Here is a 22,534-nt window from a genome sequence, read left to right as displayed (position 1 = left end):
ATGCAAAAGTAGGAAGTCAAGAAACACCTGGAGTAACAGGCAAACTTGGCCTTGGAGTACAGAATGAAGCAGGGCAAAGGCTAATAGAGTTTTGCCAAGAGAACGCACGGGTCATAGCAAACACCCTCTCCCAACAACACAAGAGAAGATTCTACACATGGACATTACTAGATGGTCAGTACCGAAATCAGATTGATTATATTCTTTGAAGCCAAAGATGGACAAGCTCTATACAGTCAGCAAAAACAAGAACGGGAGCTGACTGTGGCTAAGATCATGAACTCCTTATTGCCAAATTCAGACTTAAATTGAAGAAAGTAGGGAAAACCACTAGACCATTTAGGTATGACCTAAATCGAATCCCTTACAATTACACAGTGGAAGTGAGAAATAGATTCAAGGGATTAGATCTGATAGACAGAGTGCCTGATGAACTATGGACGGAGGTTCATGACACTGTATAGGAGACAGGGATCAAGACCATCCCCAAGGAAAAGAAATGCAAAAAAGCAAAATGGCTGTCTGAGGAGGCCTTATAAATAGCTGTGAAAAGAAAAGAAGTGAAAAGCAAAGGAGGAAAGGAAAGATATACCCATTTGAATGCAGAGTTCCAAAGAATAGCAAGGAGAGATAAGAAAGCCTTCCTCAGTGACCAGTGCAAAGATATAGAGGAAGACAATAGAATGGGAAAGACTAGAGATCTCTTCAAGAAAATAAGAGATACCAAGGGAACATTTCTTGTAAAGATGGGCACAATAAAGGACAGAAATGGTATGGATCTAACAGAAGCAGAAGATATTAAGAAGAGGTGGCAAGAATACACAGAAGAACTGTAGAAAAAAAGATCTTCACGACCCAGATAATCACGATGGTGTGATCACTCACCTAGGGCCAGACATCCTGAAATGTGAAGTCAAATGGGCCTTAGGAAGCATCACTACAAACAAAGCTAGTGGAGGTGATGAAATTCCAGTTGAGCTATTTCAAATCCTAAAACATGCTGTGAAATTCTGCACTCAATATGCCAGCAAATTTGGAAAACTCAGCATTGGCCACAGGACTGGAAAAGGTCAGTTTTCATTCCAGTCCCAAAGAAACGCAATGCCAAAGAATGCTCAAACTACTGCACAATTGCACTCATCTCACACGTTAGTAAAGCTCAAAATTCTCCAAGTCAGGCGTTAGCAATACGTGAACCGTGAACTTCCAGATGCTCAAGCTGGATTTAGAAAAGGCAGAGGAACCAGAGATCAAATTGCCAACATCCGTTAGATTATTGAAAAAGCAAGAGAGTTCCAGAAAAACATCTACTTCTGCTTTATTGACTATGCCAAAGCCTTTGACTGTGTGGATCACCACAAACTGTGGAAAATTCTTAAGGAGATGGTAATACTAGACCACCTGACCTGCCTCTTGAGACATCTGTATGCAGGTCAGGAAGCAACAGTTAGAGCTAGACATGGAACAACAGACTGGTTCCAAATAGGGAAAGGAGTACATCAAGGCTGTATATTGTCACCCTGCTTATTTAACATCTCTGCAGAGGATATCACGAGAAATGCTGGACTGGATGAAGCACAAGCTGGAATCAAGATTGCTGGGAGAAATATCAATAACCTCAGATATGCAGATGACACCACCCTTATGACAGAAAGCAAAGAACTAAAGAGCCTCATGATGAAAGTGAAAGTGGAGAGTGAAAAAGTTGGCTTAAAACTCAACATTCAGAAAACTAGTATCATGGCATCTGGTCCCATCACTTCATGGCAAATAGATGGGGAAACAGTGGAAACAGTGACAGACTTTATTTTGGGGGGGGCTCCAAAACCACTGCAGATGGTGACTGCAGCCATGAAATTAAAGAACACTTGCTCCTTGGAAGAAAATTTATGACCAACCTAGTCAGTATATTAAAAAGCAGAGACATTACTTTGCCAACAAAGGTCCATCTAGTCAAAGCTATGTTTTTTTCCAGTAGTCATGTATGGATGTGAGAGTTGGACTATAAAGAAAGCTGAGCACTGAAGAATTGATGCTTTTGAACTGTGGTGTTGGAGAAGACTCTTGAGAGTCCCTTGGACCGCAAGGAGATCCAACCAGTCTATCGTAAAGGAGATCAGTCCTGGGTGTTCGTTGGAAGGACTGACGCTGAAGCTGAAACTCCAGTACTTTGGCCACCTGATGGGAAGAGCTGACTCATTTGAGAAGACCCTGATACTTGGAAAGGTTGAAGGCGGGAGGAGAAGGGGACGGCAGAGAATGAGATGGCTGGATGGCATCACTGACTCAATGGACATAAGTTTGAGTAAACTCCGGGAGTTGGTTATGGACATTGAGGCCTGGCGTGCTGCAATCCATGGGGTTGCAAGGAATCAGACATAACTGAGTGACTGAACTGAACTGAACTGAGCATAAATCAATTAAATTAAGAGTTAAAATTCACTTAATTAATCATGAATAAGGAAGACAAAATTTTAAGTTTACCTTAAATGTATATATACTATCATGCATAGTAATTATACTTTTCAAAAACATCAAATTCCTTGAGACTCTTATACCTTTCTCTTTCCCAGTCTTTGACTTAATGTTTTGTATACAGTGGTTTCATTTAATGTTTGTACTCATCAGTGTTGATAATAATACTGATGATGAGGTGGATGACAATGTTCTATGAGAGTCCTGAGTAGCCATGACAAGCAAAACATTTTATTGTTTTGTGTAGTCAATTCTAATGCTTAATTTCTTTTGTTCAGGTATTGAATGACTCTGCTGTGAATAACCATCCAAAATGTACACATGTTACAGCTTTTAAAAATTCACAAAATGTTATGCAGTTCAGGTAACCTTTAAAAATAATAAATTGACTTATTTTCTGAAATGATCAACTCAGTAAATAATATAAAAATGTTGTTTATTGTATTTTAGATTAGTAACCCCACAGAAACAATCAAACCGCAATCAATGGTTGGAAAAGAGAGATACAGGTATTTGCCATTTATATTATTCCTAAGAAATGGGAGTAACAAGTTATATCAGATTTTTTACTAGTCAAATAAATTATGTGGATTATTTGCATCTCTGGCTAACTCACCGTGCATGCCTGGTTTTAAAATACATTTTTCTTAAATATAAAACAAATACACTTATTGTAGAAAATTTGGAAAATGGAGAAAAATATAAAAGAAGCAAAAATACCAACCACCCAGATATAACTGATACTACACATACTATTGTATATTTTTTTCTCTATGCAGATATATTTTTTCTTTTTGTTTGTTCCTTCAAATTTGAAGCATATTATGTATATTACTTTGGATCTTTTTCTTTCCACTTGATATGCCCTTGAGAATATTTTTCCATGCCATTAAATAGATTTTATTTGTGATGACTTATAATATATCTTTGCATGGGTATGCTTTAATTTATTTAGCAGTCTCTCACACTGAATATTTTGTTATTTCTAGATTTTTTTGTTGTTGTAAATGATGCTACTATATTATTTTATATAAATATTTTGCTATCTTAGATTATTTTCTTTGATTAAATCGTAGAAAGGTCACAGGATATATATGTATGATTGTGTTATCCTAGAATCAAGTAGTTTTTAGAACTTTGATGCACCCTTGAGAGACACTCATTCTCTATCTCTGTGTGTGTGTGTGTGTGTGTGTATGTAAACTGTATGCACACATATATGTATATATAAAATATATATCATAGAGACAAACACAAATATATATATATTTATTTATATATATTTTATTTCTATTTATATAATTATAATTATTTTTATTTATATATAAGTATATTTATTATATATATTAAATAAATTATTATTTATATAATATATAATATGAAAATAATATATAAATATATAAATTATATATAAAATATATATTATATATATAATATATATGTATAGTTGCCCCTGATGCGAAGAGCTAACTCATTGGAAAAGACCCTGATGCTGGGAAAGATTGAAGGCAGGAGGAGAAGGGGACGACAGAGGATGAGATGGTTGGATGGCATCACCAACTTGATGGACATGAGTCTGAGCAAGCTCCGGGAGTTGGTGATGGACAGGGAAGCCTGGCGTGCTGCAGTCCATGGAGTTGTAAAGAGTCGGACACAACTTAGTGACTGAACTGACTGACTGATAGTTGCCCAGTAAAAAGTAGTAATTAGGCTATATAAAAGTATCTCTTCTTGACTTATTTTGAAATTTTAAAAAATGACTCATTCTGGTGGTAAATATATGCATATTCTGCATGGTCATATAATATACTATAAGCCTATTCCTCTCACTCTCAATATAGGATTCAACCAAGACAATATGCTTAGATGGATATTCCTCCAACTTTCTTCTGGAAAAAGGGATTATGACTTATCTATCCAGGTGATATATTTCACCTGTTTATAATCCTCTGTATATGCTAAGCTGACAGAGTGTTAGACAGGGAGGAATGGTTAATCTCTATGAACAATATACCCCCTAATACAGATACATGGGAAAATGTATGTATCTGGCATAGTCCTAGCTGCCATTGAGTCTATATGGTGAGGCTCCAAACTCAAGAAGGTATATAATTATCTGAGAAGAAGAAAGATTCTCTTCAACAATCTCCAAGCCTATCTTTTGAAGAAGTTAATATATGGTGAAAGTAGTAGTGTGATTAATGCAAGAGGCAAACCTATAAAGCTTTCAGATGACCAAATAGGGAAACTTCTGTTCAAGATAGGAAAGAATTTCTTTAAAAAAATGAAAAAACACAATCATAAAAGAAGTATTGATAAATTTGGTTATTACAACTAAGAATTTCTATTCATCAGAAAACACTTTAAAAAGAATGGGAGCCAAGAGAATATATTTTTAATAAGCAAAACTGTCAAAGGAGTAGTTTCCAAAAATGTGTAAAAAACTTCTGCAAACCAAGAAGAAAACTACAGACAACCCAATTAGAAACATGTGCAAAGTAATTATGAATAGGCACTTCAAATAGAAAAACTTTTGTGCCAGATAAACATGTTAAAAAAATGTTCAGCAAATCAGGAAACTGAAAAATAAACCCACAATGAGATATCATTATACTCCCATCAGATCAGCAAAATTTGGAACGTCTGACAATGTTCAGTGTTGATGAGAATGTAGGACAATTAAAACTCTCATAATTATTGGTAGAAACTTTTAATATGTCATTTATAAATAACTTATTGACATATAACTAAATTATAATTGGAGCTCATAATTTTGTTCTGTGAAATTGAATAATTCCCTAGGGTAGCTCAGGATGGCCAGTTGCCACAACAAAAATTGGTGAATAGTTTCAAAACTAAAATTAGAGAATAGTTTAACATCTGGTAAAATGGAAGATACACATACCCTATATTTTGTAATTCCACTCCTAGGTATGTACCTAGAGAAATACAAGTACATACATACAAGTATATTTGTAGAAGAGTGTTAAAATCATTGTTTGTAATAGCCTCAAAACAGAAACACCCCAAATGTCCATCTGTAGTTGAATGGATAGTATTGTGTTACATTGTGTTGTGTTTGTATAATGGAATACTTTACACCTATAAAAGTAAGCAAACTATGTCTATATGCAACAATATAGATGAATCTCATGAGTGTATTAAACCAAAAAAAGCATGACAAAGAGCACATACATTATTATTTCATCATATAACATTTAAAACAGGAAAAATCATTTTGCTTAAGTGATAAACTGATAAACTGATAAATATCAGTTTGATTATCACAGAAGTCAGGATAGTGTTTACCACTGAGAAAGAGGCTATGGGGAATATGGAGCCTTTTGGAGAACTCATAATGTTCTATTTCTTTACCAAGGTGGCAGTTACATGGGGTGTTCTCTTTATAATTTTGTTTGTTAAACTGTTCATGTAGATTTTATTCTCTTATATTTATATATTAGATTGAAGTCTCTAAAATTTCCATTTTTATAGACCAAGAACAGTTAAATATTGGCAGTTTCATATGGTTTAATTTGTTTTATTTATAGTTAAGTTTCAAAAAGAAAAAGTAATTTGTTCTCATATAACAAACAGATGCTGAGTGTGGAGATAAAGAGACGATAAGAAGACAATTGCCAGAATCAAAATGTGCTTCACAAGTAAGTCAAATGTTTTGTTTTTAATTTCTAAGCAGAATATTTTAATTTAAATATTGTTTTCATTTTAATTTCAGATTTGGGATAATGAAGCTTATTTATGTGAGGTCTGGATGTTATTAGCTTAGTAATCAAGTTGCTGTGATGTTACAGATTCTATTCCTTGGAGGAGTTATAGATTTAAAAGTGAAACCACAAAAAGTTTACATGAAATATTTTAAAAATTGTCATTAGTAATTGACTATATATATTGATACCACAACAACTAAATTATAACTGAAGAAAGAAATTTTGTTTGGTAAGATTGAATTATTAGCCAAGGCTGCCACAAAAATATCTTCAAAGTATTTTTCAATAGTAGATAGCTTTAGTGATTGTAGGTATAGGCAATGTACTGTATCTGCTAAGGGATAAGACAAGAGAAACAGCAGTAGGATTCTACTATAAAGAAATACAGGTAAAAAGCACACTTAAATTTTTTTGCTGGAGGGTCCCAAATAAATTGTTGCCAAATGGGATTTGGTAACAAATATTTGAGAAATCATATTCCCAACTTACCAAATGATGTAAAGGGGAGTTAGTATTCGAGTTCTCAATTTTGTAGGGAAACTAGTATAATGAATTTATAAGGGCAAAAAGAGCTAAGAACATAACCAATGAGAAAAAGATTGCCCTTTTCTTTCAAAGGGGTATACAAATCTTGATCCAGAGCACAATGTGGAAATTTTGAAAGGAAAATATTTCTAATCATTTTTCTTCATCAGAGTATATCCTGGTTATGAGTTAATTTTTCAGGTATTGATAGGTGAGATAAAGCTGGGAAGAAAAAAATTAGAAAATTGAAAATATTCTCCTGTTTGCTTACAGGTATATTTTGGTATCAGTTTCACTAATTATTCTTATTTCACTTAATTTTTTTGTGAATTGATAACATCATATGTTAATATTGATGTTTTTAACCTCACATATTTTTACATATGTGAGTTTATTAATGCAATGATATTCCTTTTTATAGTTTTCTGTTACTTTGAATTTGCAGATTACATATGCAGAACATTTTGGGAAGCCAATAGAAAGTAATAGTGATGAAGTAGAAGAAAGGGCTGGGATTTTTCCACGAACTCCTGAAATTCCTTTATTTTTAAGGACTCCTGAAGATGTGAAAACACCTGACTCTGTGGAGAAATTACCTAAAACCCCCTCATTTGAAATGTAAGATTTTAATTATTTTAATCCAAGAATCTATATATTTTGAATTATGTAAATAATTGATAGGAATAGTAAAATGCTTAATACCTCTAACTTTAAAAAGTATTACAGAATATTTCAAAGGAGAGAAGTTAGTATAACGAATGCTCATATACCTACCACTCTGCCATTTCATTTCATAGACCCTCTTCCCCATTTTCCCTGAAATGTTTAGTTGAAGGTAACATGGATCCTGAGTACCTATTAAGTTCAATATTATAAGATTTAAGATTTTCAGAAGAATAAAAGATGTATGGAAAATATTAAAATGTCAAGCTAAAAAGTTACTATCACATTTGGTAGATTGTGGACATCATTGAATAATATTCCAGCAGTCATTTTGCCTTAATGTTAGTGTCTTAAACAAAAACTGCCATTATTTAAGTAACTTTGGTTGACATAAATATCTCTAACATCGTTATTTAACCTTGGAAACCACAGATTTGTAGTTTACAGCCAAAAAACTAATGTTATATTTAAGCTTTTGTTTAGTTCAGTCTTTTCTTTGATGCTGAATCCTGGGATTCTTCTAAAATATATGTCAAATAGATTTCACTTCATCAGGAATCTCTCTCCTGTGTTCTCCTCTGTATTTTAAATTGCTAGTAAGATTTTTATGTATAAACGTCATGCTGTTGACTCAAACACAGGATGTTCAAAATAGAATTTATCTTCAAATCTGGGAACTGTTAAAGGGTGTAGCAATCATATACTAAAACCTCTCTTTATGGATGAGAAAACAAATCTGTAAAGTGACTCATTAACAGTCATGGAGATAGTTATGGAGGTATCTTCAGACTTCTATTATTTAACACTTAATACACTGTTAAGTGAATTTGAGTGTAAGCATTTTATAAGTATTGCTCCTTTCATGTTCACAACAGCTTTGTGAGATGTAAGTACATTATTATCCTTATTTTATAGATGAAGAAACAGAATCACAGATGCTGCAACTCATCAGTGATAGAGTGGAGATTTAAACCCAGGCAGTTCTGCCTCCATAATTCATGGTTTTAACCACTGTGTTATACACTGACTTGTCTATTTTTCCCAAATCATTTTATAACTTAACTCCCTTATGAAACAATCTGTCATGGCTGGCTTTTCATTAAGACTAAAATTTTGTGACTGCTTTCAAGATCTTGGGGAAGGTTTAGCATCAAGTTTAAGAACTTGGACTTTGAGTCTGTGTTACTACATTCAGATCCCAAGTCTGGCACTTATATTCTTTCAAGCAAATCATTTAATCTTTCTATGCTGCAAAATCCTCTTCTATGAAATGGAGGTGATAGTAATAATGGTAGCTATCTGAGAGGGTTATTTAAGGAATAAGTAAGTTAATGATGATGGAAATACATAGAATAGAGCCTGACAGTATATGCTTAGAAAGAATTCATTATCATTTCATAATTGATTATTATACTTTGTTTAATATTATTCTCCACCCAAACCATAGGTTTTGTTCTCCATAGGTTTGACACTTCAATGACTACTTCCTCCTTTTTCCTGCTATGCTAATTCTTATCTTTATGACATAGTGCCTATGATGCTTACCAGTCTGCAATATTTGATAATATGTATTTAACAATTTGATGATTTCTTATTTCTCTGTATCAGAAATAGAGATACAGCTACTGAGAGTCAAACCCAAAAGGACTCCCCTGGATTTTCTTTTTTAATGAGTTATACTTCTCGATCCCCTGGATTGAATTTATTTGATTCTTCTGTATTTGATTCGGAAATCTCATCACATCAGGTACTATGAGAATCTCGTTTTATTTCTAAAAAATTGTTCACTTGGACCTCAAAAAGTTTAGTTCTTTAATATCAAACTTTCTTGAAGCAGTGTACAAAACAGAGACAGTTTATTTTTTAAAAAATTTTATTGAAGTATAACTGATTTACAATGTTATGTTAATTTCTGCTGTTAATTTTTGCTATACAAAGTGATTCAGTTATACTTATATATTCTTTTTCATATTCTTTTCCATTATGTTTTATCTCAGGATATTGAATATAGTTCCCTATGCTATACAGTCAGTCAGACCTTGTTGTTTATCCATACTATATATAAAAGTTTGCCTCTGCTAATCCCAAACTCCCAATCCTTCCCTCCCCTTCCAGTCTACCCTTGGCAACTGCAAGTCTGTTCTCTATAATTTTGTAGATACATTGATTTATATTGTATTTTTAGATCCCACATGTAAGTGATATCATATTGTATTTATATTTCTCTTTCTGACTTACTTCGTTTAGTATGATAATCTCTAAGTCCATCCATGTTGCTGCAAATGGCATCATTTCATTCTTTTTAATGGCTGAGTAATAGTCCATTGTATATATAATATATAACACACCTTTACCCATTCATCTGTGAATGGAAATTTAGGCTATTTTCATGTCTTGACTATTGTAGGTTGTGTTACTATGAACACAGGGGTATATGTGTCTTTTTGAATTACACTTTTGTCTGGGTATATGCCCAGGAGTGAGATTACTAGTTTGTATGGCAACTTTATTTTTAGTTTTTTTGTGAAACCTTTGTACATTTTTCCATTGTGGCTACATCAGTTTACAGTCCCACCAACAGTGTAAGAGGTTCCCTTTTCTCCACAGCCTCTCTAGCATTTGTTATTTGTAGACTTTTTAAATGATGACCCTTCTGACTGGTGTGAGATAATTTCTCATTATAGTTTTGATTTGCATTTCTCTAATAATTAATAATATTAAGCACCTTTTTGCATGTGCCTATTGGCCAACTGTGTGTCTTCTTAGGAAAAATGTCTGTTTAGGTCTTCTGCCCATTTTTTTGGTTGTTTGTTTGTTTTTTTTGTTGTTGAGCTATATGTTTTAGAAATTAAGCCTTGTTGGTTTTATCATTTGCACGTATTTTCTTCCAGTATGTAGGTTGTCTTTTCATTTTGTTTATGGTTTTCTTTGCTGTCAAAAGCTTATAATTTTGACTAGCTTCCATTTGTTTATTTTTGTTTTTATTTCCTTTGCCTTGGGAGACAAGAAAACATAGGTGCAATTTATGTCAGAGACTGTTTTGCCTGTGTCCTCTTCTGGGAATTTGATGATGTTTTGTTTTATATTTAAGTCTTTAAGTCATTTTGAGTTTATTTTTGTATATGATGTGAAGGTGTGTTTTAAGTTTGTTGATTTATGCAGCTGTCCAACTTTTCCACCACCACTTGGAGAGGTGGTTTTTAAAAGATTCTGAGTATTAATAGTTTAAAAAAGTTCCCCCATTGTCTTTATGCTTTTAACTTCAAGTGTCTCACATTGATTCTATTTGTAAAAACAGAATCTCAGGATGCAGTGATTTGAAGTGCAGTTAAAGGCAGTTTAAAAATTAGTCTGGCTTTATAGTTCTAAACAAGCTTCACATATTCTCAATGTGAAAAAATTTTCAGGTAATTAGTTGGTCTTTTCCTCTCCATGTGTATGTAGAAACAAAAACTGACAGAATTAAAGAAATAGATGAAAACAAGTTTAGAGATTTTTAACACCCCCTTCTCAGCAATTGATAGAAATAGACAACACAACCAAGAAATATCTTACATAAAATCCAAACAACCCCATCAACCCCCTTGACCTCATTGACAGTTGTAAAACTCCACATCCAACAACTGCAACATATTTATTCTTTTCAAGTGGTGATGGTACATTCACCAAGATAGATAGATCATATTCTGGGCTATTAAATGGTTCTTAATAAATTGAAAAGAATAGAAATCATGTAGAATATTTTCTCTGATCTCAGTGAAATTAAATTGGAAATCAATAAGATATTAGGAAATTCCTGAATATTTATGCCATGAATCAAGAATAAATTAGAAAAGATTTTTAAATGAATTATGAACATTTGGCATATAAAAATCTGTGGGTTCCTTCCAAAATCAGAACAAAATAACTAAATAATTAATAGAAAAGAAGAAAGGTTTGTCATCAGTGACCTAAAGTTCTACCTTGAAAAGCTAAAAGAAGAAGGTAGACTCAAAGTAAGTACAATTAAAAATAAGAAAGATAAGTCACTGAAATAGAAAACAAACAATAGAGAATATTAGCAAAGCTAAAGTTGGTTCTTTGAAAAAAACTAACAATTTATAAACTTACTAGATTGATAAAGAAAAAGATTAGACAATTTACCTATATAAGGAATGAAAGAGAGGATATTATTATAGCTCCTACTTATTTTAATGATAAGACAGTATTCTGAAATAGAAGACTGGTAAGGGGAAATTCAGTTTCTACATATTAAAATATCCTATAAACCTTCAAACAATCAAAATAGTGTGATAATGGTACAAGGATTGATTGATTGATCCATGGCATGGACAGTGTCTTGAAACAAAAGAATTTAGATTGTGGATGAATAGGGTCACAAATTAGGAGGGATAAATTGGGCATTTGTTGTACACATGCACAAGTAGATTCTATGTGCTTTGTTGCTCAGTCGTGTCCAACTCTTGGCGACCCCATGGACTGTAGCCCCCAAGGCTCCTCTGTCCATGGGATTCTCCAGGCAAGAAGACTGGAGTGGGTTGCCATTTCCTTCTCCAAGATGCTATAGACACATTAAATTTTAAAATGTTAACTATAAAATATTTCAGAAGAAACATAGGTGAGTATTTACCAGATCTTAGGAAGAAGAAGGATTCTCTAAGCGTGAAACAGTGGAAGAAGAGGCAAAAGAAAATAAAAATGGTTTTGGTTTGGTTACATAACAAAATTTTTATAAGTCAAAAAGTTTTAAAGGCAAAGCAGTAATGTGATACAAAACACTTGTGATAATATGACAAAGAATTAAGATCTTTGTTATGTAAACATCTTATATGTACCAGCAAGAAAATTACTGCCTCATTAGAGATATGGACAAAATCCATTTGGTGAATAGGTAATTCACTGACAAAGAAGTTCAAGTGACTTAAAAAAATCTCTGGGAAAAACAGCTATCCTTATTAATTGTCAAAGTATATAAATCTATGCATAATAATATTTATTCAAGTGTGATTTATATTAGACAAAGAAATAGGAACAATCTAAATGTTTAAACAGAAGAATGTTTGAAACTATATGTTATGTCCATATAGAGGAATATTAAAATGCCTTTAAAAGGAATAAAGTTTTAGAAGAATAGTTACATGGAAAAATGCTCATAATGTAATGTTAAGAGGGGAAAAAAGAGAACAGAAAACTATATTTAATGATCAGAGTTTTTGAAAAGCCCATTTTTTAAAGAAAACAGATTCTTTTGGCAGCAAAAGTTTATTTGAACTGACATGAAGCTATCAAACTGTTTTATTTTATTATACAATACAACCTGGCTTGTAAAAGGCCTTTAGAATAAAACCAAGTTAATTAGAGTTTTAGGTTATATTAATATTCCAAAGTAGGAACTATCATTGGTACAATATGTATTACCTATTAATATTTTATATATTTCCAGAGTCAAATCAATAAGCCGTATTTTAATACATCAATGATAGTTTTAAAGATAGATCTCTTTTTAATTGTAATCATATTCTATATAGAACGTTGCCATTTTGTCTACTCTAATTGTGCTTATTAGAAGAACTAGGCTTTGGAGTATAATGTAAATGCTATACTTACTGTTCTACTGATTTCATGAGTAATATTTAATGGAAATTATTTTTCAGTTTAGTGAACGTTATTCTTCAGGAAATTTAAATCCTCTCTCATCACAACAAGAAATTGGTAAGTGATTTGAAGTTGGCTATATATAAAACTTTCACCATTTGCATTTAGCTTGTCTCTGATTTTCTTAGGCACTTAGTTAATATTCTTTAAAAATTACTGGTACTTCTGCACCACTCACTAGTTATTATTTTTAGCCATTTATCTTCTCTCACTTCTCTCACTCTACCAAAACTTGCTTTTTCCAATATTATTAATGACTTCAGTTCAGTCAGCTCAGTCGCTCAGTTGTGTCTGACTCTTTGTGACCCCATGGACTGCAGCACGCCAGGCTTCCCTGTCCATCACCAACTCCCAGAGCTTGCTCAAACTCATGTCCATCGAATTGGTGATGCCATCCAACCATCTCATCCTGTCGTCCCCTTCTTCTCCTGCCTTCAATCTCCCAGCACCAGGGTCTTTTCCAGTGAGTCAGTTCTTCGCATCAGGTGGCCAAAGTATTGGAGCTTCAGCTTCAGCATCAGTCCTTTCAATGAATATTCAGCATTGATTTCCTTTAGGAGTGACTGGGTTGATCTCCTTGCAGTCCAGGGGCCTCTCAAGTGTCTTCTCCAACACGACATACAAAAGCATCAATTCTTTGGTCCTCAGCTTTCTTTATGGTCCAACTTACATTATTTGGTGTTAATGACCTACCAATTATCAAACATTATGAGTATTTTATATTTATTATCATATTCAGTCTCTTCACAGAATTTAATATAGTTGAATATTCTTGTCTTCCTTCTGGCGTTTCTGTATTTCTTCTTTTTAAAAACATTTTTGGCAATAGCCTGAGGCATGTGGGACCTTAGTTCCCCCAGCAGAGATCAAACCCGAGTTCCCTGCATTAGAAGACAGAGTCTTAACCACTGGATTGCCAGGGAAGTCCCTGAATTTCTTCTTATATTGCTGGGGCTTACTTTTTATTGAATTTTTTTCTTCTTTTATCTCTTTAATTCATTTATTCAACATATAAATATATATGTATATTACATATATAGTATAGTTGATATCCCTGGAAGAGGGCATGGCATCCCATTCCAGTATTCTTGCTGGAGAATTCCCATGGACAAAGGAGCCTGGAGGGCTACAGTCCATGGGGTCACAAGGAGTTGGACATGACTGAGTGACTAAGCACAGCACAGCAGCATACTTGATATCAGATACTACTTCTGGTTGTAATGTTAGAATAGTGGACAAAAATGCAAAGTTCTCACAGGGTTTATTTATGTTCTAGTGGGAGAAGTTGAAAATAGAAAACCATTATATGCCAGGTAATGCACTAAAAAGAGTTGATTTGGGTTTGAATTGGCAGCCAGACTCATGTGTCACAAATTTTAGTCTTAGGTTTAATTAGTTTTATAGAAAGATATGGTATAGGTGATAACAGGATGTACAGCACCTTTGTCTCATTGAGAGACTCACTAGCTACCAAAATAATAATAAACTTTCTTTTGTTACCTTATCCACAAGGGACATGTAAAGCCACTATGATTAAGAGGAATGGCACGGGTAAGTCATCTTGACACACAAAAGCAGCAGGCTCAGTTTCCCACCAGTCTTTTAATACCATTCTAGTCATGAGGCCCAAAGACTTTGTATCAGCTCACAGTTCCTCTAATTAAGGTATCATCCCACCCAGTAGACTAGGCAGACACATCATTCTACATTTACCGTAATTCTGTATTTTCTAACAAAACAGTGCTATGAGGAGTCAGACTCCAAAGTCATTCTTCCAGGTGGGCCTGGATAAGCATGGGCTTGATGTTAAATCTAATCACTTGTAGGGATAAGTATTTCGAAGAAAAGTTAAGCAGAGTAAGGGAAATAGGGAGAATTTGGATTGGGAAAATAGTTGCTGTGTTATGAGAGAATCAGAGAGGGCATCACTAAAAGGCAGTGTTTGAGCAGAGACCTGAAGGAGGAGCAGGTTCTAGGCACAGGGTGCAGAGACCTTGAGATAGGACTGTGCTCAGCATATTCATTGAACAGCAGCTAAATTGATATGATTAGGATAAAATAAAGAAGGAAAAACCAGTAGGAAATTGAATCAGAGAAGTTGGAGGGAGAGCACACCATACTAGATCCTTAGACCATTTAAGGACTTTTCAGGGGCAGGGTTTCTGTTTGAGACAGGAAGCTATTAAAGAGTTTTCAGCAAGGACTGAAATGATCTGACAGGTTTTTTTTTTTTTTTTTTAATTGGAGGCTTATTACAATATTGTGGTGGTTTTTGCCATACATTCACATGAATCAGCCATGGATGTACATGTGTTCCTCATCCTGACCCTCCTCCCACCTTCTTCCCCATCCCATCCCTCAGGGTCATCCCAGTGTACCAGCCCTGAGCACCCTATCTCATGCATTGAACCTGGACTGGTGGTCTCTTTCACATATGATAATATACATGTTTCAATACTGTTCTCTCAAGTCATCCCACCCTCGCCTTCTCCCTCAGTGTCCAAAAGACTGTTCTTTACATCTGTGTCTCTTTTGCTGTCTCGCATATAGGGTCATCGTTACCATCTTTCTAAATTCCATATATATGCGTTAATATACTGTATTGGTGTTTTTCTTTCTGACTTACTTCGCTCTGTATAATAGGCTCCAGTTTCATCCACCTCATTAGAGCTGATTCAAATGATTCTTTTTAATAGCTGAGTGATATTCCATTGGGTATATGTACCACAGCTTTCTTATCCATTTGTCTACTGATGGACATCTAGGTTGCTTCCATGTCCTGGTTATTGTAAACAGTGCTGCAATGAACAGTGGGGTACACGTGTTGCTTTCAATTCTGGTTTCTTTGGTGTGTAAGCCCAGCAGTGGGATTGCTGGGCCATATGGGAGTTCTATTTCCAGTTTTTTAAGGAATTTCCGCACTGTTCTCCATAGTGGCTATACTAGTTTGCATTCCCACCAACAGTGTAAGAGGTTTCCTTATTCTCCATGCTCTCTCCAGCATCTATTGTTTGTAGACATTTTGATAGCAACCATTCTGACCGGCGTGAGATGGTAACTCATTGTGGTTTTGATTTGCATTTCTCTGATATTGAGTGATGTTGAGCATCTTTTCATGTGTTTGTTAGCCACCTGTATCTTCTTTGGAGAAATGTCGGTTTAGTTCTTTGGCCCATTTTTTAATTGGGTCACTTATTTTTCTGGAATAGAGCTGCAGGAGTTGCTTGTATATTTTTGAGGTTAATTCTTTGTCAGTTGCTTTGTTTGCTATTATTTTATCCCATTCTGAAGGCTATCTTTTCACCTTGCTTATAGTTTCCTTCATTGTGCAAAAGCTTTTAAGTTTAATTAGGTCTTAAAGTATTGCTTGGCTACTTTATGGAGAAACAGACCTTATGGAAGTGTGAGAGAAATCAGGGAGATTTATTAGGAAGCTATTGAAATACTACAGGTGAGAACTGATAATGGTGAGGTTGAAGTCAGTGGAAGTGGTGAGAAGAGGACAGATTTTAGTTATTAAAACTTTATAGTTATTTAGTTTTTAGTTTTAGTTAAGTTACATAGTTAAAGAGATTTTAGTTATATAGTTTTCTGAAGATAAGAGCTGTTAAGGATTTGCTTATGAACTGGATGTAAAGATTAAGAGGAAGATGGATGATGTCAAGATTTTGATATGAGTAATTGTAAGAATAGAATTAACATCTATTGAAATATGGAAGGCTATAAAAGTTAATTTGAGATTGCCAGTGTCTTATACAGTGTTAGCCACTCAGTCATGTCCAACTCTTTGCGACCCCATGGCGACCCTATAGCCCGCCAGGCTCCTCCATCCATGGAATTCTCCAGGTAAGAATACTGGAGTGGGTTGCCATTTCCTTCTCCAGGGTATCTTCCCAACCTAGGGATCAAACCTGGGTCTCCCGCATTGCAGGCAGACTCTTTACTGTCTGAGCCACTAGGGAGACCCTTGAGATTGACAGGAGTTTAATTTTAGAAGTGTTATCATTGAAAAGTCTATAGTAGATATTAAGTGAAAGTAAATGGGAAATTTTATATTTGAATCTGAAATTCAGTGGGGTGAGACATGTTTTGGAATTGTCATAAATGGTTATTAAATACCATAAGAACAGAATGAATCTACCAATTGTAGACATGCTTTAAATGCCTACTATCTAAAATAATAAATCTGTTTACATTCTCCCCTTTGACTCTTTCATTCATCTGACACTCATTCACTTTAGCATTTTCAAATATTTTAATACAGGTGATGACCAAATTCATATCTTCCCTCCTGACTTCTCCCAATTCTCTAAAACTCCCATATCTTACTTTTTTAGCCTCCCCCTAAGTTTTATTGAGATAAAATTGTCATATACCACTTAAATAAAAATTTAAGATGTGTGACATAATGATTTGATGTACGTATATTGTGAAATGGTATCCCACAGTAAGTTTAGTTAGCATCCATCATCAAATTAGATACAATAAAAATAAAATTTTTTTCTTCACCATGAGAACTTTTAGGATTTAATACCTTAAGAATTTTCATATATATAGCACAACAATGTTAACTATGGCATCATGTCATTCTATCCCTAGTACTTATTTATCTTATAACTGGAAGTTTGTACTTTTTGACATCTTCACCTCTGGTAACCATTAATCTGATCTCTTTTTCTGTGAGTCTGGTTTTCTTTTCCAATTTTTTAGATTCCACTTATAAATGAAACTATATAGTGTCTGACTTATTTCACTTAGCATAATGCCCTCAAGGTCCATCCATGTTGTTGTAAATGACAGGATTTTTTCCTTTTTTATGGCTGAATAATATTCATATGTCTATATGCATTTTTAGATATCTGACGATTTCTTTATCCATTCATTCATCAGTGTACACTTAGGTTATTTTCATGTCCTGGCTATTGTAAATAATGCTGCTATGAACATGGGGGTGCAGAAATTTTTCCAAGTTAGTGCTTTGTTTCTTTTGGATATATTCCCAGAAGTAGAATTACTGGATCATATAGTAGTTCTAGTTTGAATTTTTTTTTTAGGAACTTCCATACTATTTTCCATAGTAGCTTTAGCAGTATATAAACCCAACAACAGTGCACAAGGGTTCCCTTTTTTGTACATCCTTAACAACATTTGTTATTTCTTGGCCATTCTAACAGGTATGAGATGATATTTCATTGCATTTTTAACTTACATTTCCCTAGTAACTAGTGACGTTGAACATCTTTTGATATTCTTGCTGGCCATTTGTATATCTTCTTTAGAAAAATACCCGTTCAGACTGTTTGTCCATTTTTAACTGAATTACTTGTTTGTTTGCTGTTGAGTTGTATGAATTCTTTATATATTTTGGATGTTAACCCTTTATTGGCTATATAGTTTACAAATATATTTTACCATTTTGTAAGTTGTCTCTTGACATTGTTGATTATTTCTTTTGTTGTACAGAAGTTTTTCTTTTGCTTGTGCTTTTAGGTGTTATATCCAAAATATTATTGCCAAGACTCAAATCAGGGACCTTTTTTCTTATGTTTTCTTCTCAGAGTTTCATGGTATCCAGTTTTAAATTTTAAGTCTTTACTCTGTTTTGAATTAATATTTGTGAGTAGTATAAGTGGTGTACTTTCATTCCTTTTCATATGAATATCCTATTTTCCCAGCACTGTTTATTGAAGAGGCTATCTTTTCTCCACTGAGTATTCTTGGCTCCTTTATCAAATATTAGTTTTATATGCTTGGGTTTATTTCTGGGCTCTCAGTTCTGTTCCATTTATCTATTTATCTGTTTTTATATGCCAGTACCATTCTGTTTGGATTACTATAGCTCTGTAGTATAGCTTGAAATCAGGAGTGTGATTCCTCACTCCTTATTCTTTCTCAGGATTACTTTGGCTTTTCTTTTGTGGTTCCATGTAAAATTTAAAATTTTTTTTCTACTTCTGTAAAAACAGTCATTAGAATCTTGATAGAGAGCACACTAAATTTATAGATAGATTTTGATAGTATTGGCATTTCAATTAACAATGTTTCTTCTTCCAATCCATGAACACAGGATACCTTTCCATTTATTTTTGTCTTTAATTTTTTTTTACCAGTGTCTTACAGTTTTCAGAGTAGATGTTTTTTTCCTCTTTGGTTAAGTTTATTCCTAAGTATTTAACTGTTTTGATGTAAATTGCAACTTTATTGAATTTATTGATTAGATATAACAGTTTTTTGTGGAGCCTCTAGAATTTTATATATATATAAAATCATGTCATCTGGAAATAGAGACAGTTTTGCCTCTTCATTTCCGGTTTCGAGGTCTTTATTTCTTTTTCTTGCCTGAATGCTCTGACAAGGACTGTCAATACTGTGGGAGTGTTGAGAGTAAACACCCTTGTCTTGTTCCTGATTGTAGAGGAAAAGCTTTCAACCGTTTATTATTGTGTATGATGTTAGCGGTGGATTTATTGTATAGTGGCCTTTGTTAGGTTTATTATGTTAAGATGCATTTCTTCTATACCTAATGTTTTAAGAATTTTACCATGAATGGGTTGATTTTGTCAAATGTTATCTCTGCAACTACTGAAATGATCATTTGATTTTTTTCTTTCATTCTATTAATGTGATATATCACAATGATTGATTTGTATACATCAAACCATCCTTGCATCCTAGGAATAAATCCCACTTGAGCATGATGAGTGATCCTTTTAACATGATGCTTAATTTGGTTTGCAAGTATTTTGGTGAGAATTTTTGCATCTGTATTCATCAGAGGTATTAGTCTGTAGTTTTTTTTTTATGGTAGTATCCTTTTCTGGCTTCAATATGAAGGTAAGCTAGCCTCGTAAAATGTGTTTGAAATGTTCCATCTTCTTTGATTTTTTTTTTTTTGAAGAGCTTGAGAAAGATTGATATTAATTCTTCTTTAAGTATCAGGTAAAATTCACAAGTGAAGTTATCTGATAGGAATTTATTTGTAATTATATAATTGAAATCTCTTTATATCTAAGATATCTGTTGACATTTAAAACAGCATATCTGAAATCAAAGTGGTTCTCTTTCTGATGTACCTGATGGTATCTCCATTTTCTAGTTGCTAAGACTCAGAACATCAGTCATAATTGTAACTTTTTTCTATGCCTGTGACTACATTCAACAAGTCATCAAGTTGTGTCAGTTTTCTCTCTGAAATACTTTTCTTTCCTATTTTCATTTTATGGAAATAATTAAATTTAAGACTCTTATTATCATTCACTTGGGCTATTTCAGTAACATTGTAATTGGTCTTTTTATCCTTTTAACTTACTTAGAGATCATACCCCAGTTACTCTTCCTTATGCACAGTATTGACCATCTCATTGCCCTGGTTAAGTACCTTTAATATATCCCCTAGAGTAGCAAATTATGCTCCCATTTTTCTAACCTAGCTCCTAAGCCTTTTCTCCTATTAAAATAATTTGTGCTTTGGCTATACTGCAGAACTCACTGCACCCCTAGTTTGCCCACACTTTCTTACCTGCTTTTTCTTCCTGAAATCCTTAACTTCCATCTCTTTCTAACAATCTTTTCAAGACCAAGACTCTTCCATAAAACCTTTTATTTTCCCCTTTAACATTCCATTCCAAAAAAAATGTCTTCCTAAAAGGAACGAGACGAAGACTATTCTCTAAACTATAAAACTTGGGGCCCTGGTTGTCTAACAGTAAGTAAAGAAGATAATATCTGAAGACTGAGTTACTTAGTTTATGAAAACTTCCCAGATCGACAAGATGGGCAGCAGTTGGAATTGACTTTCCATTCAGTTCAGTTCAGTTCAGTCGCTCAGTCGTGTCCGACTCTTTGTGACCCCATGAATCACAGCACACCAGGCCTCCCTGTCCATCACCAACTCCCGGAGTTTACTCAAACTCATGTCCATCAAGTCGGTGATGCCATCCAGCCATCTCATCCTCTGTCATCACCTTCTCCTCCTGCCCCCAATCCCTCCCAGCATCAGGGTCTTTTCCAGTGAGCCAACTCTTTGCATGAGGTGGCCAAAGTAGTGGTGTTTCAGCTTCAGCATCAGTCCTTCCAATGAACACCCAGGGCTGATCTCCTTTAGGATGGACTGTTTGGATCTCCTTGCCGTCCAAGGGACTCTCAAGAGTCTTCTCCAAGACCACAGTTCAAAAGCAGAGTTTTGTTGTTTAGTTGCTAAGTCATGTCCAACTTTTTTGCAACCCATGGACTGTTGCCCGCCAGGCGCCTCTGCCCATGAGATTTCTCAGCAAGAATACTGGAGTGGGTTGCCATTTCCTTCTCCAGAGAAAAGCAAAGTAGCCATATTTAATTAGATGATTTCTAGATATGAGACCACTGTGCATCCTACTACAAATTGTAAATTTTTAAGACATTTTTCTGAGGTTTTAGTTGTTATATAGAAATAAAAGTTATTTTCTATTTTGAAAATGCTCTCTCCTTTACTTTTCTGATTCTCTTTTTAAAATACATTTTCGTACCTGTACTATTATTATGCTGCAATTACTTATGAATATATACAAAATCTTTTCTAATCATAGGTTCTTTGAGGGCAGGACTCTGTTTTATTCACCTTTGAATTCTCCCCAGCACCTGGACTACACAGTAATCTTGAATAGTAATCTATTATTTTATTTATAGCGATCATTGTTTTATGAATACTTCATATGAACTTCTTCTGAAATTAAAATAATGTCAGACTCATTTTTTTTCAAAGGGAGATTTAAGATTTTTAGTTCTTCCTGGATCTTTAGCTATGTTATAGCTATTTTCTTTTGTTTAAGTCTTACATATGTATACCAAAGTCAGTGGAAAAATGAAGTGAGAAAGGGAAAGAGGAAGAACTCAAGATCAGTCTATCCATCTCTCCATCCCTCTATCCATCCATACACGCACTCAACCTATTGCTATTGGATCAGCTTTACTTAGGGTAAAGTAACCGAGATATTTGAAAATATATGAAATTTCAAAATGGCACAAAGTGAATTGTTTTGCTTAATATATTAATTGAATTGGTTCTCTGTGGAAAAAAATATAGATGCTTTAAAAGACTTATTTCAAATAAGCCTTTGGATTGCTATACATTTTAAATTGTTAAATAAGACTCTTGAGAGTCCCTTGAACTGCAAGGAAATCCAACCAGTCCATCCTAAAGGAGATCAGTCCTGGGTGTTCATTGGAAGGACTGGTGCTGAAGCTGAAACTCCACTACTTTGGCCACCTCATGCGAAGAGTTGACTCATTGGAAAAGACCCTGATGCTGGGAGGGGTTGGGGGCAGGAGGAGAAGGGGACGACAGGATGAGATGGCTAGATGGCATCACTGACTCGATGGACATGAGTTTGAGTAAACTTTGGGAGTTGGTGATGGACAGGGAGGCCTGGCGTGCTGCGATTCATGGGTTCGCCAAGAGTCAGACATGATTGAGCAACTGAACTGAACTGAATTAAAATTATAATTAAGATATT

General features: G+C 34.2%; 1 protein-coding gene across 1 annotated transcript in view; it reads left to right on the top strand.

Annotated features, from left to right (window-relative positions):
* Positions 1–22,534, top strand: part of C7H14orf39 (chromosome 7 C14orf39 homolog) — a 45,024-nt gene that overhangs the window by 21,188 nt on the left and 1,302 nt on the right. The window contains exons 11-17 of the mRNA XM_065940075.1: positions 2,754–2,839; positions 2,926–2,984; positions 6,073–6,137; positions 7,174–7,346; positions 8,709–8,714; positions 9,000–9,138; positions 13,046–13,103. Of these exons, the coding sequence (XP_065796147.1) occupies positions 2,754–2,839; positions 2,926–2,984; positions 6,073–6,137; positions 7,174–7,346; positions 8,709–8,714; positions 9,000–9,138; positions 13,046–13,103 (586 nt within the window). The remainder of the gene's footprint in view (positions 1–2,753; positions 2,840–2,925; positions 2,985–6,072; positions 6,138–7,173; positions 7,347–8,708; positions 8,715–8,999; positions 9,139–13,045; positions 13,104–22,534) is intronic.

This window comes from Muntiacus reevesi, chromosome 7 (assembly GCF_963930625.1).
Source record: "Muntiacus reevesi chromosome 7, mMunRee1.1, whole genome shotgun sequence".
In the NCBI taxonomy this organism is placed as follows: Eukaryota; Metazoa; Chordata; class Mammalia; order Artiodactyla; family Cervidae; genus Muntiacus; species Muntiacus reevesi.
The sequence above is the reverse complement of the archived record's forward strand: the minus strand, read 5'-3'. Positions and strand labels throughout refer to the sequence as shown.